This window comes from Malurus melanocephalus, unplaced genomic scaffold (assembly GCF_030028575.1).
Source record: "Malurus melanocephalus ecotype Western Australia unplaced genomic scaffold, MMel_1.1 scaffold_815, whole genome shotgun sequence".
In the NCBI taxonomy this organism is placed as follows: Eukaryota; Metazoa; Chordata; class Aves; order Passeriformes; family Maluridae; genus Malurus; species Malurus melanocephalus.
The window spans coordinates 48,413-67,574 of NW_026624047.1; the positions used below are offsets into that span (position 1 = coordinate 48,413).

General features: G+C 39.3%; 1 protein-coding gene across 1 annotated transcript in view; it reads left to right on the plus strand.

Moving 5' to 3' along the window:
* Positions 1-14,156, plus strand: part of PREX1 (phosphatidylinositol-3,4,5-trisphosphate dependent Rac exchange factor 1) — a gene marked incomplete at its 5' end in the record, with an annotated part of 62,366 nt that extends 48,210 nt beyond the window's left edge. Inside the window, 12 exons of the mRNA XM_057385338.1 lie at positions 376-466; positions 1,937-2,065; positions 2,757-2,798; positions 3,182-3,399; positions 4,386-4,485; positions 5,118-5,261; positions 5,911-6,025; positions 6,460-6,526; positions 7,298-7,485; positions 8,153-8,255; positions 8,774-8,841; positions 10,975-14,156. Of these exons, the coding sequence (XP_057241321.1) occupies positions 376-466; positions 1,937-2,065; positions 2,757-2,798; positions 3,182-3,399; positions 4,386-4,485; positions 5,118-5,261; positions 5,911-6,025; positions 6,460-6,526; positions 7,298-7,485; positions 8,153-8,255; positions 8,774-8,841; positions 10,975-11,017 (1,308 nt within the window). The remainder of the gene's footprint in view (positions 1-375; positions 467-1,936; positions 2,066-2,756; positions 2,799-3,181; positions 3,400-4,385; positions 4,486-5,117; positions 5,262-5,910; positions 6,026-6,459; positions 6,527-7,297; positions 7,486-8,152; positions 8,256-8,773; positions 8,842-10,974) is intronic.
* Between the last annotated feature and the right edge of the window lie 5,006 nt (positions 14,157-19,162).

The window sequence follows — 19,162 nt, forward strand, 5'->3', positions numbered from 1 at the left end:
CCTTAGGCGTGAGACTAAAGGAAAAAAGCTTTCATGAATAAAAGAAAGTGAGAATAAATTTCTGATACTTTGTTTGATATAAATGGATCACATTTGCAGATTTCAGGAGGTTCTCACAAGCTTAGTCTGCAGATGTGTTTATAAAGTGTCATACGGAGAGTGTTTTGGTATTCTCTATCCTTATCAGCACATGGATGATCGTCGTGCCTCGTGAGAGGCTTTTGAGGCCAGTTCACAGCTACAAAGTCTGACTGCTGTGTATAGTCCTTCGTAAATATAGACAGGGTAAAGACTTCAGCATTTTCCCTCAAGGGTTCTTTTCAGATTTTCTTCTGCAAGTTTTACTGACCCTAATTGATAACATTCCAATTGTAGGTTGATGGAATCAATGCACTTCTAAAAGGACCAGGAATAACTAAAGCCTTTGAAGAAACCAAGCACTTTCCAATGGACCACAGTTTGCAAGGTAAAGAAATAGATTTGATTGTATTTAATAATGTGATTTCCAAGACTTAAGAGCTTAACATGAATGCATATATGCTATGGCCACACAGAGCTCCTTAACTCTGCAGTCTACCCCGTCATGCGTTAGGAAGGTACTGTGTCTGACCACTGAAATTTTGTATCTCTAAGAGGTCATTTTCATGGGAATTCCTCCTGAAACCCACAGAAGCCTCTTTTGTTACATGCTGCTCAATTCTTGCAGCTCTTTCACAAGTCTCCAAATCTCCACTTTGATGTGAACATATCATCTCAGAAGGTACAAAGTAGAGATGGGTCAGATTCAAGGTGAAGGAGTGCTCTGATAAGCTGATGAGGGGCTGAGTACTCCAAAGCACCAGAAGATTCTGCCTTAGTTTGCTTAATGACTTACTTTGCTTTTGTTCAGATGGATGATTGCCAGAATAAACTCCTCCTCACATAAATAACTTATTTTGAAAACTGGTTCGCATAGAGAGAAAACAGATGATACCATGGTTTCTTTTTCCTCCAGGGGCATGATGACTCTTTGGTCTTAATGATTTTGGGGTCAGGATGTTGTTTCTTCTCTCCCTGAAATACACAGGATTTTATTTTCTAAATGTTTGCTGCATTTCTTTTCCCCAAATCTGAAATGTTTCCTACTGCTCCTGCTGTACCACAGGTGCTGTAGGAGGTGAAAGTTCCAACTTCTCACAGGCTCTGGTTTTTAGTTATGATGGGAAACTCTAGGACTGGAGATCTTTTCCTGCTTTTTCTTTTCTTGACTTTAGAAATAACTCCTGTGAAATTCTGTTATATGAGCTCATATCTACAAACACATTCACATGGGTGTAGAGTGTTAGTGTTTCCATACACTGTTTGAATGAAGGGAAGAAATAAGAGACATTTATTTTGCTTAAAGAGAATCTCATATATTAAAAGTAGATTGATTACCCTGAGAGAGTCTTTTCGTTAACTGATGATTCCACACTCATCGCACGGAGGAACAGTCAAGATCTGCTTGCACTCAGCTGGAATCCTGGACCATAGTGTCTATTTAATAGCTACCACAGACACCTTTTGGTGATGGATGGACATTGGAGTGCTCTCCTGTTCCTGTCCAGGAGCAGTTATTTTTGTTTTTTCAGTTTTTCTCTGTCTGCTTATGCATTTTATCACCAACAGCAGGGTGTTGGGAACTATAATAATAATAATAATAATAATAATAATAATAATAATAATAATAATAATAATAATAACTAATAACTATAATAATAATTATAATAATAATAATAACTATAATGGGACTACGGGAACAGTATTTTGCCCTGTTAGTTCTATTAAGAACCTTTTGAATTCCCAGTTAGTGCTATTGGTACTGTGTCTCGGCTTTCATCTCTATTTATATTATAACTCCTGAGGCACTCTTAGTTATGTAGAATTTCCTAAATGGCTAACACTCCATGTTTTCTAGAATTTAAACAGAAGGAAGAAACCACAGTTAGGTGTCGGAATAATATTCAAGCCAGCATTCAGGAAGATCCATGGAACCTTCCAGTGCGCATCAAGAACCTCATTGACATCATACAGAAACATGTGGAAGGTCTGTAACGAGGAAGCTTATGTTACTGGCTTCAGGGAAAACATCTTCATCAAGTCTAGCCATTAATTTCATAATTCTAACTCAATTTGCAATAAGGCTGTCCTGGCCTCTGGAATGGACGAGGTAGAGCAGGTTATGATTTGCAGAGTCCTGGTGCTTTATGGCAAAATTGTATCTGTGCAGCAATTCCAAAGAACTCCCCCGCCTTCTTTTATTTCATCAGCCCATTCAGATTGATGTCAGACTGATCTATCTCCCTGTGCTTTTTAAACCCTCTTAGAAAATGAAGAAAGATGTTTGGTATATTCTGAACTGTGAAATGAATGCTAATCTGATATTACAACATCCTAAACCATTGCAGTCTGGTTGAACTGAAACAGATGAAATTGATGTTTACAGATCAGTGCAAAGTACTGGATAGAAATCACCTCCTTAGGGATTCATCTGCAAGTGCAATTTGTTTCCAGTAATTGATGGTAGATAACAGAGCATGCAGACAGTGACATTCCTTGCTTTACAATCTGGCTTTCTTCAGTCACAAACATGTTTGTGCAAGTGAGGGCTACCAGAGTAAACAGACAAGGCTATGCAGGGGCCAGGGTTTTGGGGGGAATGAGGAAACTCTTAACCAGATGCATTCTCATCTACCTTGATATTGTGTTAATTACAGCATTTTTCTTCACCGTTTTAGATGGGAAGAATCAGCTGCTTTTGGCCTTGTTAAAATGCACAGGTAAGGGATTTTCATTTGTTACAGAACAACAATATACATACAACTGCCCCTAAGACAGTTTATGTGCATACATATGCATACATCAGAATGTAATGTGTTTCCTTAACATTTACAATGTTTTTCCCTGGCATTTTGTGCTAAGATTTTTCCTCCTCTGCATCTAGGCCAACCTTCCCATGAGTCTGACTTTGTCTATTGACCCAGGTCACACAGCAAGGAGAAGGTTAGGGTAAGGGTTATCTGTTAAGTCAGTGCAAAGCTACAGCAGAATGCGAACATCACGTGCACACACACACACACACACACAAATTGCTCTGTTGGCAGTGGGAGGGAAGATGAGTATGTTCATGACTTCTTTATGTTTCACTCCCCTTCTCTGACAGATACTGAGCTACAGCTGAGACGTGATTCCATCTTCTGTCAGTCTCTTGTGGCTGCTATTTGCACCTTTTCAGAGCAGCTACTGGCTGCTCTCAACTGTCGATACAACAACAATGGCGAATATGAAGAGAGCAGCAGAGATGCCAGCAGAAAATGGCTGGAACAGATAGCAGCCACTGGAGTTTTAGTGAACTACCAGTCTCTTCTCTCCCCCACCGTGGTAAGATGAAGAGTTGTGATATACTTTGGTCTGTTGACATTTGCCTTTCACAGCACAGCCAAAGCCCTTCGTTCTTGCAGCATATTCAGACACTCGCTACAGCAATCTCTTGAGATTTCCACTGCTGACAACCAAATGCCCAAATTCCCCGTCTGGTCATTCTCATCTCCTCACAAATACTGGACCCATTGTCGCACTACAACACTACAGAAATAGTCAGTCTTTATATTTGGAACAATGCTGCTGCATGTTGAGAGGTTGTAGGGCCCAGCTGTTGGTGGCATGAGTGTCCCTGCCATCTGCTGGTGCATCTCCCAAATGGATGAGAAAGTTGTGAGTATTGCAGGAGTTCAGACAGAACTGCAGTCTCTCTCTCAAGTCTGTGGTGCTGAGGCTTGAGGCACCATCTCTGAGAGGGGCTGTGCTTGCGTAGTTCATCTGCACCTAATGAACAGATGAGCCACAGCTACAGAGATCAACAGCCGTTACTAAAAATGCTAAGAAAAGAGAGGCATAAAACAGACAAATAGCGCAGATGTTACAGAGCAGGGAATTTTTTTTTTGCACTGTGCAGATATAGTAGACAGAGTGTGGAAACTTTTGAAGAAATAAAATCCAGACTATCTGTGCATGTAACTGCTACTGCATTGCATAAAATGTATCACTTTTTTTTAAAAGTAACTGATCAGCTGTTCCTCGCATTTGTAGGTGTAAAGTTCGGAGAAGGAGATCCTTTCAAACTTACTCCGTTCTTGAACCTGTCTACTCTGAATCACATCAAATGATATCTAAGCACAGAGTGGTTAAAGTTGTATCACACAGTTAAAGAGCTGTTAGTAATCACCTGGCTGGTATGGAGCTAACGGAAAGCTCTGCACTCTGTTTTAGGTTTCCTGAACCAAAACAGGCCGGTAACAACAGTACCTTCCTGCCACTCATTTTCTGGCAGTTAATAACCTATTTGTATCTGTTGCCTTGCTCTACAGAAAGAGGAGCGCACCATGCTGGAAGACATTCAGGTCACTCTGGCTGAACTAGACAAAGTTGCCCTATTTTTCAAGCAGCTTGATGAAAATCTTGTAGCAAGTAAGTGTTCTCTGTTTCTTTGAGGCTCTTTTTTGTTATGTTCTATAGATTAATATCTTCTATGATTATAAATCTAAGAGATCATGTCACACCTGGAGAGCACTAGGCAGCTTCTCTGAAGCACTGTTGTATTCCCTCAGCTTCCACTGCAAGCACACAACTCGTAAAGCAGGACTGACATGGTGGAATGGTGGTGCATGTTCTGTGCTGTGTAACTGGCCTGTGCCAGTCTGCCTTATCTGTGTGATTTTGTACAGGGGGAGGAGATATGACAGATAATTAGCACCACATTCCCTGTGGTGAATTCCCAGCTTTTCAGTGTCTCCTGTTTTACCCTGCCAGATCGCTCTTCATGCTTACTGGCTACGAAATGCCATGAAACAACATGGGATTCTAAATGTTAAACCTGTTTATTGTATTTGCATCAAACATCATCCTAGGTCACACTAACTATGATCTTTTAAGTATAATATAAGTTCAGAGCCTGCATTCTCTCCATAAAGGCTCTTCCTTCTTCACTTTATGGTTGAGATGTGATATGTCATTAGATAATCTAAGAAACTCAGAGAGGAGTGGTTTCACAGTTCTCCTGCTGTGGTAAAGCAGCAAATGTTTTACCTTTATTTCTCCAGATACTCATGTCTTCTACCACATCGAAGGAAGTCGTCAGGCCTTGAAGGTTATCTTTTATCTTGACAGCTTCTACTTCTCCAAACTGCCTGCTCGGTTTCAGAATGGGGGAACCTTGAAACTGCACACAGTGCTCTTTACAAAAGGTAAAAAGCTATAAAAAAAGTCTGTAAAAAGCTTTCTTGAGAAAAATAAGCTAACTACTGATTTTGAAAGATTTAGAATAAAGAACAGCCATGAAACTCTTAAAAAACACAGCTGAGACCTACAGGCACACTTAGAAAGCAGCTATTTCTCTTTTAGGAAGCCCTGGGAGAGCGCTAGACTTTAGAATGAGATGTGGTCATGACAAGAAGTTATGCTTGTTTGGGGCTTTTTTGTGCGTCAGCCGTAGAGACATTATACTGGACTACATGGGTAGTCTGATCCAGTGTGGAATCAGGAGATGAGCCCAGGCTACAGAGAAGTATTTTAAAAAGCCAACACCATGACAGAATCATCTGGGCTACAAATCGACTTGATAAGCAGATATTTGCACCAAAATGCAACACAGGAAATTTCCTTCAAGGGGTCATTAATGGGAAATAAGTGCTGTCAGACAACTGCTTTCTGTAAAGCTCACCTTTATGWTAGTACTGTTGTACTCCCATGCTGGGAAAGGCATTATATTTATGGAGTAACAGAATCAGTCATGATGTGATCCAACAGCCATCTGCTGAGCAATGCGATGATACAGAGACAAAGAAATGAATTTAAAGAAATTCAATAGGTTTAGTAAAGTGTTTTCTTCTTCAGCTCTGGAGAGTATGGAAGGGCAATCACAACCAGCTGGCTCATCTCCAGAAGACCTCCCACAGCAAATTAATGGAATTTCACTTGAAAAAGTGCAGCAATATTACCGTAAACTCAGGTATTTTGTACTTCTGCTATGCCTTAAAAGGGATTGAAAATTTCAGAGCACTCCTTGCTAAGGGCCTTAAAATTTAATAAAAAAGAAGTTCCGTTCCTGATCGGTTTTTGTTCAGACAGGATTTTTGGAGAGCCTCATTGTGTGGGAAACCTGTTAATTTTCTTGTGATAGTTTAGCTCATTCAGGAGGAATACAAATCTGACCTCAACGTTTTGTGCATAGCTAAAATTTTATTTTTCTTAATGTGATTTGCAATACTTCAGTACAGACTGTAAATTACTGCAATCACAGTGGTTCAATATGAAAGTAGATCTTCAAGTGCAAGATTTTTAGCATAGCTTTCTCAGCTGTTTCATACAAGATAGTATACATACATGTATGTGCTTGAAATGGGACAAACCAAACTAATGCAGTACTTGCTGGTCTTTTTGCAGGACATTTTACCTAGAGAGATCAAACTTGCCCACTGACTCCAATACTACTGCAGTGAAGATTGACCAGGTATTGTTTCTGCATTTATTTCTGTAATAAATTCTGTCATAGAAGTATTATTTCAACATCTCTAAAATTACACTTGTAGAATACCTGTATCCAGATCTGTACAAACCCAAACAGCATTTTAAAATGTTCCCTACCTTAAAGGGATGATGTGAATTTCTCTGCAGCTTGGCTTTGGTTCTTTCATTGAGACGAAAATGTGCAGAACCTGGATAGACACAAACCCCCTTCACTACAACACTGAGGAGACTGTGTGCCCCTGCTTGCCCTTGCCCCAAACACGTGTCTGATGCCAGACAGAATGGGCTCATTTTCTTCTCCTACAGATGCAAGAAAACAAACAAACAAGCAAACAATTTGCAAGTTACACTTTGCAAGTTGAACAAGTTGCAAGTTACCCTTCGTTCACAGTTGCAGAGAATACAAGAAAATAGTGCTGCCCAGCATCTCACGTGTAGGCAGTCTGTCTGACTGGGCAGGTGATACCTGGATATGTGCATGTAAAGCATAAAAATGCTACTGCAGGGAAAACAAAGCCAGAGACGGTCTTTGCAGTTATAATATCCATAATAAACAGTCTATGTGATTTGTGATAAAAAATTGTCCCAAGCCTAAGTAATTTTATTTTGCCACCTCAAAAGTTCATATATATTCTGAATAGTAGTTACTCTGGTGTAGAATACTGTGCTTGGACATAGGATAAAGATTTGTAAATACCTTTAGAAGTTGAAGGTGTTAATATGCTACTGATTGGTTTTGTATTGCTTTGTTTAGCTTATTCGCCCTATCAATGCAATGGATGAGCTTTGCAGGCTGATGAAGTCTTTCATTAGTACAAAAGCAGTGCAGTCAGGATGTTCCAGCAGTGCCACATCAGGAGCTGGCCTGCTGCCCATATCCTCTGAGCTCTGCTACCGGCTGGGAGCCTGTCAGATCACCATGTGCGCCACCGGAATGCAGAGGTGAGGGTTAAACCTGGCCRCTATTGCTGTCAGAAGAACCTCGGTCCTTTCTAGAGATGTGATCCTATTCAAAGCAAATGAAGCTAAATTTTGAGGGAATGTAATAGGGCGCTAAATCTGCTGACATCTTTACTTCAGGGTAGGTTGTAACTTTTAATACTTTGGTTAATAAATAGTATTGACCCAAAAGTTTCTGTGTTTCAGTGCATCGACCGATGCCAACTGATCAAGTGATCTCATTGCACAGAGCTTGTAGTCAGCATTGTCTTCAGTCGCATACTGAAAATGTAGGAAGTTGCTCAAAATAGGTTTAGAGTCTTGGTGTGTACACATATTGATTTTGAAACACACCACTGTTCTGCCAGTGTCTGAAAAGTGAAGATTAATTTGTGAATCCATTTAAAATTAATCAGTGCAGAAGAGCAGTGACTCATAGACTTGTAGTCATAATGCTGGAGACACAAACAATTGCAGTATGCATGTGCAACAAGACTGGAAAAGCAAGACTGAGGTCATGTAATAGTTTTGTATGTAGAAAAAACTAAAAAAGTAAATAAAAGTGAATAGCTACCAGCAGTAATACTTAGCAGGTAAGTGTCCTGCATATACCTATTTATAGTTTTTAAAAGATGGTCTGTGATTTGCTACCTCTTGTTCCCTGATGCAGGAGTACACTGAGTGTCTCCCTGGAGCAAGCAGCCGTGCTGGCTCGCAGCCACGGACTCCTGCCCAAGTGCATCATGCAAGCTACAGACATCATGCGAAAGCAGGTGAGATTCTGGCTGCTGCATGCCACCATCTCCATTCCAGTAACAGCATCATGCAAACATCAGTTTATTTTGGTGTTGCACTGTATTTTATGCACTACAAACCTACATATCCAAACTCCTACTAATAGCTGAATAGCTACACCAGGAGCAAGTTAACTTTTGCATGTACAGCCCCTACAGCAGTTAAAATCTCTGCCTCAGTGTACATTGTGCGCCTTGATGTTAGAAAAGAAAGACTGTGCAGCACATTTAAGACAATTTCTATATAGAAAAAACCCAAATCTCAATCACAACGTGAAATTACCCAGTGCTAGACAGCAGTGCTTGTAAAGTGCTTTGGAACTAATTTATCTTTCAAGTAAACACAGATGATTTATGTATCCACCCAATGGATTCCAAATCTTCTAGAAGAAGTTAATGGATACTCAAAGAGGAACCATATTCCCATTATAATATTTTTCCCTAAGGATCATTTGTTTTATCATTCCTGTCAGTACCATAAATTTCTGTTCCCATAGGGACCAAGGGTTGAAATCTCTGCCAAGAATCTGAAAGTAATGGACCAAATGCCACAGTGTGCACCTCGGTAGGTTATTATGTATTATGCATTTTCTCTGAGTGCTGGTTTTATGTTTGTGTAACAGTTGTGGAGATCCTGCTATAACCAAAGATGATCTTAGTAGCAATACTGGAAAAAAAGAAAAAAATTCTTTTTTCTCCCTGTACTAAACTAAGTACTGTAGATTAATCAGCTTTGCTGCTTACAATTTACAGATCACCAGCTTCAAAGGTTTCTGCATTTTCTGAATCAAACACAGCCGATCTTTCTTGAACTGTTTCTATCAGTTGGCAAAGCTAGTGATGGACAGTCATCTCTGGAACGCTTAGAAAGAAACATTCCTGAACAGCAAATTTGACTGCAGATAGGCAAAGATAATACAGTAGTATGCTTACAAGAGTCTGATGGTTTCGTTCTGGCAGAGCAGGTTTAAGAGCAAGCACTTCAAGTCAGAGTAACCACACTGTAATGCAGCCCTAAGGAACCTCAGTTGCCCAGGGTTATATTTGACTAGAAGACAGCTTTGAAAAGCATTGTATGTTTGTGAATCCTACTGCATTTAATGGGAGACAGAGATGTTTCTGCAGGAGAATAATACTTTTAAGAATAGTAACTTGGATCAGTTTCTTCCAATTTTGTCTCTCAGAGAGAAAAGAATGTTCTTTAATAAACTGTAACACAGCATTTTCCCACAATGGCAATAAAAATTCGTGGTTTAGATGTCAATATATATAGAGTCTATCTGTACAAAAACCAGTGAAACTTCTGATTCTGCAATAATGGCATTGCTTACATGAAGGCAAAATAGTTCTGGCCCACAACAATCAGCCTCAGGAAAGGTCCAGCAAATTCGATGCCATGTCTTCAGACAGAACAAGTGTGTTTGTTAGTGCTAGAGTCCTCCAGAGAGTACAATGGTTCAATGTCAAGAAGACTCCTTAAACACTGATAYCTTATTCACCCATTAAGATCTCTGAGTTAGTCTAAATTAGCACCTCTTTCCATTATTCATTTTTCTCTCCTATCCACTCCTCAAAATCTTTATAGAAAATGATTTTAAATTTTAGAGACTGCGATGATGCTTCCTCTAACAGTCTTGGTTTGTTTCCTCAGAGATGTTTAAGAGAGTAGAATTTTACATTTAGAACCTTATCCTTCTGTTGGGTTGTAATTGCTATTTCAAAAACAAATAAAACAATGGTGTTGGCTCCTGTACCATGGCCCAGGTGCCATCCATCAGTGATTTGGCAGTGTGGTTATTATACCTTATTAATGGCCATATGTTACTTTGGCTCAATTGTTATGGCCATAACAGCATGTTATGTTCAAAATGTAACAACTTAAAAAGCAAATCACGAGATGAGGCCTTTTTTCCTTTTTTTTTTGAATACACTCTGAATCACAATGATAAATTCCAGAATTTTTTACTTGGATTATTTCAGGGCAATAAAGCTCAGATATTTGTGTTCCTTCTAATGTGAATTATAACTGAGCAAAGTTAAAAGGCAATCTGGTGAATTAATATTAACTCCCAGGATTATATATCTTAGCACAAATCTGTTGTAGCTGTCTTGAAAGGTAAGTTATAAAAGACTTGAGTTTATTCAGATTTAAAGAAGAAAAAGCCAAGAAAAGGGTCACAAAGTTACACATGAATGGCAAGTCAACATGCACTTAGGTTTAACCACTCCATTTTATAATCTTGTGAGTAAAAAAATGTCGATGAAAAGATGATTATTGATTTTAAGATTTGTTCAACCATGTCAGCAAGCAGATATGTTCTTTTATGTGTTTGGTATCCTGGGATGGGGGAGAGGGGAATTTCTTTGATTGGGGAAAAATGCTGAACTGGGTTTAAAACTGAAGGAAAGAGAATAAGAGAGAAGGGACTGTCGAAGACCCAAACTGAGCCAAAATTAAGAGGAAGTAATGGGGAGTCTCAAATAATATTGTAAACAATGATTGTAAATACTTCAGTTAACAAATGGCTAGTGACGCTTCCAAATTTGTAGTTACTAAAATTAAAAATAGAGATCTTGAATGTCGTTACCTCTACAGCTTGCAGAATGACAAAGGAGCTGCTGACTCTCATATACTGTTCCAGTAATTTTGTTATTATCTGTATGATCTTTAATTCCCTACTCTTCATCTGCACTAAAGACTCTACAGGTTGTGCCAGCCGCCTGCAGATGGGGATTTCTAGAAGGGAGAGGCCCCTCCTGGCAGCCCCAGGAGCCCCACAGGGCTCTGAGAGCCCTGGCCCAGGAGCCACCGCTGGACCCAATGGTGCTCCTGTGCTCGGGAGGAGAGGGCACCAGAAATCTGCCTTTGAACTCCTGCAGCCCATGGGGGATTCGTGTCTTTCTTTGACTTCTTGAAGAAATTCTTGAAACAGATACCACAGGCAAGAATGGATGCTGCTGCCATTTGCCAGTTGCCTGGACAAGGACTGTTATTCTTCAGGAACGTGTGGTTTTATTGGTGACTTGTTTGTGCAACCACCTGCAAGTTGTGGACTGCAAGATAACTTCGTAGTTCAGAAAATCCTGATGGACACATTCCTCTCTCCCTGTATTGCACCTGGCATCCATTTAACTGCCAGCAGGATTTTGGTCAATGCTCTTTAGCAGTAGCCTCCATAAACGCCTCTTTTTCATAAACTGACCTGCACTTTTCAGCAAAGAACAGCACAATCTATGTTTTTTTTCAAATAGGAACATAAAGAATTTCTTCTGGAATAATTTTCCAGTTCAGCCCAGTGAGAGAATCTCTCTATGCTGCAGAATATGCATTTCATAATACTTACCATTACTTCATTTTACTTACTGTAGCTTTCAAGTTTTTGATTAACTCTTTTTACTAATGCCCTGTGATTATGTACTCCGGAATACAATGCTAGTGAAGAGCAGTGTAGGATTTTTAGGAAAACTTTACAAAGAAAAAAATACAGTCTTACAATCTGATTATTTGAACAGATGTAGTTTTTAAAACAGATCAGAAGAACTATACTTATTTATGTGGAGTGGAATAATATTTGTTTTCGATCATGTTATTATATATACAAGATTAAAATAAAAATTATATTGTTTTAAATGGGACCAATATGCTGGCAGTTTCACAGCTACTCCCAGTTTACTGAAAGAAATCTACATTATTTAAAACCTTCAATATTTAAGCAGTCTTTAATACAGTCGTTAAGATGTATTAGGGATGCTTTTAAGTTAAAAGAAAAAAAGGAACTGTATATATAATGTGCTTTATTTTTTCTTGTTTGAAAATCGTTCTCCATTCTGTCAGTATTACCCTAAGCACTGTAATTTTTTCCAAATTACTGGCTGAAACTAATCAAAGCATGTCAGCAGTCTCAGGACAGAAATAATGTTCTTTTGGAGTGAGTGCCTTAACATGACCAACCCTCCCTAACCTAGCAGGTGTACAGGAAAGTTCCCCTTTGCTCTGTTTCTCCACAGCCTCCTTTAAACCAGCTGCAGTCAGGAGAGCCAGGAGTGCTTTGCAGTAATGTACATTTTAGCAAATAAAGGTTTGGGGGGTTTTATTTGTGTTGTTGTCTGTTTTAAAAAATTTCTTACTTTTATCTGTTTCCTCTGACCTAGAGCAACTTGTTAAAGGGAACAAGAATAGCCCCTGGATTGCCAGCTGTGGGATACAAGGATTTGGTGCTAGGTGTCGGTTCTGGACTGCAGCCAGACAAGCAGATCACTATTTCAATGTGCTTTTTGTTAATTTTGGAGAAGTTACTCTTACCATTTGGTATTTGAAGAAGAAATGGATGTTTCTGCACTGAATCCTCAATATAAAATGTACTTAGTACTGTAAGAACTAAGGAATAGGAAGTCCCGAAAGTAAAAAAGAACCCATCAGGTGTCCCTATCAGCTGTGCTCCCTGCTGCAGCCTGCGCTATCCAGGGGCATTTACACTGTGCACTGGTTTACACTGAAATGTGTATGTTATTCTCACTGAAAACCTGATAGAAGTTTTTATTATTAAAAGTTGGTTTATCTTACAAGGAAAGAAAGTATGAGCTTATTTTCTGTTACACCCTTTAGTTCTTAGCCCTGCATTCTGGTAAGCAGTATATCAAGTTCTGGTACACTTGCATGGTGAGGGGAGGAGTCAGAAGTTTAAATGGTAAGGGGAAAGCTGGGTTTGAATTCAGCTCAAGCTGGCAGTGTAGAGCTGAACTCTTCCTGTTTGTGCAGTCCCCTAAAGCTGTGGGGGAGAGATCACAGGCTCCTGTTAAGGTAGAAAAGAAAATCTGGTTTAATCCTGTAAAATTGTGGGGTTTGAATCCTGTGCTGGGAAAGAACAGACTCAAGTGGAAAAAGAAGAGGGCAATGCACAAACCAATCTGCAAGCAAATAGATATTAGGTCTGCAGAATTTCCAGGACTAAAAGTGAAGTAAGAATCAAGCCTGGCACAACAGAACAAGTCCATGTTTTGTAGATTTAGAACATCTGATACAATGGAAGTATGGGAAATGTGGAAAATGGTCAGGATGTAGAACATGGTAACTATAGCAGCTTGGTGATGAGGTATATGGGGCTGGGTGGCAGCTGTGAGTGGAATTTCTTATGTATGTGTCTTATTACTGAATTTGCTAAAAATTTTCATTAACCACTGAATCACAGATATTAGCAGGCTGAGGTGATGCTGATTTGGGAGACACTAATCTTGCGGGGGATCCTGGTACACACACAGAAAAATGCTGAAGGACTTCCAGCGCTGAAGGGGATGAAATGAGTGGGCCTAAATGTTCCAGTAAAAATGTTAGCTCATGCACTTGAAGACTGAACAAAATATTTTGCTGTTATTTCTTGTTAATTGGTAGTTAAAGGACCATTTCACAAGATGACGCAGAAGCAATTTGATAGAATCATGAAAGCTCAGCCTACACTAGGAGACAAGCGGTCAATTATGATGGAGAAATATTCAAACCTCTCTGCTGAGGCCAAATAATTAAGTGAAAATGCAGTAGCTAGGTGTTGAGGAAAACAGATGCCTTTGTAAGAAAATGATAATGAGAAAGGTAAAGACAGTTCAATCTGAACATAAATACAGCCTGAAGGAGAAAAAGGGGTAGAAGTGATCAGGGATAAATATTGTCTGAAAGCTTTTCCTCCATCAGGCTCTGACAAAAAAATGAAGTAGCTTGTACATAGCAGGTTGTAAAGGCTGAAGCAGTGCCTGGTGCAGCAGGAGATCATGCAAACTTCAACTTCTGATTATCATGGATTCTCTGAGGAGCTAAAAGGTGAGAAACGTGAAACTGGTCAGTGTAGAAAATGTAAACTGAACTTGTAAACATTGCGAAAAGTTAATAAAATGACAGTACGCACCCATAGGTGTAATTCTGATCACCCTTGGGTTTACAAAGCATATTATTTGAGTGAGCAAAACTCAGTGACTGAATTAGCTGCAAAAAAAAGGGGTAAAACCTATGGGTGGCATTAGTCAGTAATGGTATGTGATGATTATAATAATCTCATCAGGGCTTAAAATCTACTCTCAGAAAAATTATTGCTGTATCAATGCAGTTTTTTTTAACATGTCCTATGGAGCCAGTCAGCCAATGCATTAAATTCTTGAAGTTACTTATCTTGTACTTGAAAGGTAGTTCTTCACCAAAGGAATTTACATACAGAAGTCTGTCCTGCTGTTGCAGTGCCTTGTGATTCCCCCAGTTCCTGAGAAGGGAGGTTAGCAGGTACAGAGAGTCTGGACAGAAACSCCCAACAAAACCAACCCTACTGTTGTAAGGCTCTGGGTCCAATCCTGAGCACGTTGCTCAGACTCTCCATTTCAAACTGAATTAGAAAAAAAGCAATAAACTTCCCAAAACTTACACTTCTAAACTGACCTAAACTATTCTTTATGCTGTTCCAGCATGTCTCAATAAAGCTCTTCCTTTGCTTTAGGACCCTCTTTCTTCAGCTTTCTCTGCCACTGCCAGTAGTGAAAGCAGAGAGCAGTGGCTGCTGTGAAGAGCAAAGAGTTACCACGACTTTTCCAGTCATTCTGGAGCAGCCAAACTGCTGCTAAATAGGGCTGCTTTCACTGCTGCTAAATAGAGCTGCCAAAACTCCCTTGGAGCCCTTTAACAACCCCTTCTGGTTGTCATGATTCACTGTTTGAAAAATACTTCTCCTTGCCAAAATAATGACTCATTTTGTAAAATGTCAGTTAATGCTCTGCAGAGTCTGCAAAAAAAGGTCTGGGTTTATTTTAAATGAATTAGGATTCAAATTATTAATTAATGTTTGAATCAAATAATTATTTTCTTGATCCTGCTTAAAATTAAATTTGGTTATAAGCCCTTTGAAGGCAATGAGGACAGAATCCATATTATTTAACCAGCTTTAAATTACTTACATAATTACATGAGTGACATATTTTCATCTTGAGATATGAAAATAATTAGTATGGCTTTATCACAATTTTAATGTGCAAAAATAAGATCCACATTATTAGAGGTGCTTGAATACTTGTTTTTTTGATGGAATTTATCTGCAAATTATCTCATGAAAGTTACTGTGGCTATCACATGAATGCAGTGCTTACAGAGTTATTTGGCAAGGATGCATTGTTCATCTCTGATTCCATGTGAACTCAGTTCTGTTTTATTTCTCAGGGAGTTTATTATAGTTTTCTGAAATAATAAGCAATTTTATAACTGGTGCAACACAGCGTATCTTGCTGCAAGAAATAACAAAACTTGAGCCTTCTGCCTACTCTGGGGCAGATTCCATAAATTCAGTGGAATCATTGCACACCAGCAACAACCAACACGTTTGAGCATATAACTCAAACTCAACAAAACTTTTCAATTTTTTAAGCAATGGTCTATAAGGTAAGGGAGCTTTTCACCTCTGTACAGATGGCAACTGAGAACATGATGTGATTCTATTGAAATGACTGAATTAAAATTGTGGAGTGACAAGAAACAAACACTAATTTTCACACAGGAAAATTTTCCCTCTTGGGATGTGCAAGGACTTGTTCACCAGTGATCTGATAAATAGGATAAATGGTCTTGTGGGAAAAAAAAAAAAAGTCATTTAGGATAACAAATTCCAACAGCAATTGAAAAAACTGTAGAAGAATGTTGCAGTAGTAAAATGGCAAGAAATTAAGTACCAGCAACTGCAGAGTATTGGTCATACAAAATACATAGGTGCTGGAGGTACAAAGTCAGGTTTTAAATTTGATACCCAAGCTTTCGAAAACCTTTGAGACTTTCTCTGGACTGTTCCCTGGAATCATTAGTTCAGCATTTGGTGACAATCAAAAAGAAACCAGAATGGATAGGAACAGAAAAGAAGCCATAGCTGAAAACCTTATAAATTCCATGATGCCCCGAGTCTTAAATACTACAAGACTTTATATTAGTTTAGGCATGAAATCCTTTTGAACCACCTTGAGAATCTGCACACAAGCAATATGCCCTGTGCCATACAAGAAGAGTTTTTTGCAGCAAGAAGAGGTTTTTTTATTCAGATAATCCTATATACAGCTGCTTCAGTCCTGCAGTAAGTGCTACAACATGATTTAATGTGGGATGCTGTAGAACAAAGATGAAAATATGTCAGATTGTAAAATAATTATTTGGGTTTTTTTTCTATTTATAGTTTCTTCACAATGTTGTCTTAAATTGAAGGGATTTTTAATAAATTACTGTCTTTGCAGAGCCACAAAACATCAGTAGTTTATACATAGGACACCCATGTGATTGATACACCTGGCAACATGGAAATCCTTCTCTCTTATTTAGTCTTTCCCTAGACAGAAACCAACAGATTTCCCTTCATTTAATTTCAAACAATCTTCCTTTGATGTTGCTACCGCTTGGCAGAGCAGTCATGCATGCTTAAATGTAAGGTACCCTGCACGCAGAGAGGCAGAGCTGCAGCGGGAGGGAACCACTGCAGCCTTGCAGTTCTGCCGTGTCCTGGGCCAGCTTTGGTATTCATTGCACTTTGCTCTCAACTGATTCAACTTGCTAACTCAGCAACAATCTCTTCATTCTTTTGCTGGCGGGCTTTCTGCTCAGTTAGCAAGCTGAATCAGCTGACAGCGGGCTCCAGGGAATCACTGCAAGGTGCGGGAGGAAAGCACAGAGTGCAGAGCAGGGCAAGCACGCCGTCCTCTCGGGAGAAATGAACCGCTCTACTGCATTCACCACGGGTGTCATTTCACTTTGAGAAACGTCAGGAAAAACCCAGTATTCACCTTTCTGGAACTCTGGCCACAAACATACTTAAGCAAGGATTTTCCTGATGGCAGGAAAGGGTACAGCCACAGGTAGTAGCATTTCTGTGCACAAGGCTGGCAGCCAAGGCCATTGCCATTGCCATTGCCATTGCCAGGGCTTTGTGGCCTCTCTGGGGCAGCGGAACAAACAGCTCGTGCCAGCACGCTCATCTGCCCCAGTGCAAAGGGAATCCCTTTATCCTCCGCTCCTTGAAGGCTGTTGGGTAAATGGGGGCTGACTTTGTGCTAGACCGAGCTGGGCTGGAGCTGCACAGATGGGTACCACCCTGGCAGCTCTGTCGGCTCCTCCTCCAAAGGAAAATGAAATGGAGAACATCCATTATCTCTTGTGGAGTGATCACAGCGTTCACCTCTAAACCTCAGGGAGGGAAAGCTGAAAGGAGACAAGGAAATGAGGGGGTTCAGCAAGATGAAGGACCCTGTGAGAAGTTAATAATGATTTCTTTTTCAGAAGAAGGGAACCCTGTGAACCCTACTAAATATCATGGTTATGTACTGTTAAGAGATATAGAAAAGGATAGGCTTGACAGTAAAACCTGAAGGTTTCAGGTTTTAAACATGAAAACTATTACGATGAAAACGATCCCTTGTGTTCACTGGGTTTTGCTCTTCGATTAAGAGAAGCAAGCATTGTAGGAGAGGAACAGGAAAACAGTGCAACCTTTCACTGACCACAGCTTAGGAAGATTGGCAAGTGGTTTTTACAGTGAGTTTAAAGATCAGTTACCAGGTTAGACGTGAAATCTCTTGCAATTTCCATTACTTACGAAGGCCAGAGAATTCCTTTGTTAGTGGTACCACATCTGATCAGAACACATTTTCAGATGCTGTCAGTGAACCAGAAAGCAGCAAGAGGATTTCACAGGAAAGAATAATCTTATGAGTCTCTGAAATGAGTGCCCTCTAGCCTGCTGAATGCAGAAAAAATCCATGATTAAATCTGCCACCATTCCTGCTTGGCTGTCTGCTGTTATTAGACTTTGTATCAAAGGTCAAAATCTTAATCTGAGTTAATCTTGAATATCTACTGAAGAAAATTAAAAAGCCGCAAAATTTAGATACTTCTAAATTATTTCCTGATGAGAAGCCTTTTGCAGTTATCTGTTCTGCTGCACGGGTTTTTTTGAAACATTTGGCTAATACATGTGACACAGACATGCATCTTTGGGCATAGCAAAATGCTCTGAGATAATTTACTAGAAACAGTTAATGGGAGCAGAGGCCTACAGAGTATGAGAAATAATGCCATAAAATAATCTCTGCTCTTCAAGAAGTAAAAAGACCAAAACCATTATACACAAAATCATTTATCCTGAAAGTAAAGGATGTCAACAAACACACAATGCATCTAAATGTCTGCAAGCCGCTGGTCAAATTGATTAAGAACGGTTTCTTTCTTGTAAAACAAGAGACAAAGTTCCAAATGCTGTACTGGTAAGATCCAACTTTGCCTCCTTTCTCATTAGGCTTTTCCAAATACACAAGATACAATTTAGAAGTGCAGCCTTTATATAATACTAATCTATTTCTGGCTCGAAACTCAGAGGGCACTACAAAGGCAAGTTATTGGAAGATAAAAATTAAGAAATGATATTCCAAACTGGTATTTGGGTAAACAAATATTTAGGCTGACTGAAAAATAAGCCAGAATTTTATGATTAAGAAAGATCACAGGAAATATAGTCATATTGGAGATTAGATTTTTAGAAGAGACATAAAGGCCTTATGGAAACAATTGTTCCAAATAAATGAAAGAAAATAGTTTTGTCCCTTCCCCTGCAGTCACAGGGGTATTTCTTAAATAGTAAAGAAAATATAAGRCATTTATTGAACCTATAGGACTAATTGAGAAGACTGATGGCATCCAGCCACACCATTAGCCAGATTTTTAAGCTCTTGAATGACCTGTGCTGATATGGTTACTTCAGGAAGCAAAACTAAAAGTATGGACTGAATTTATGTGGATCCGTAACACAAAGGGGTTTTGTGGATCTGTAAGGATATAGTTAAAGAAGTCTAAGGCCTTGTCTCAGAAAAGAATACTTATTTTTTTCTGC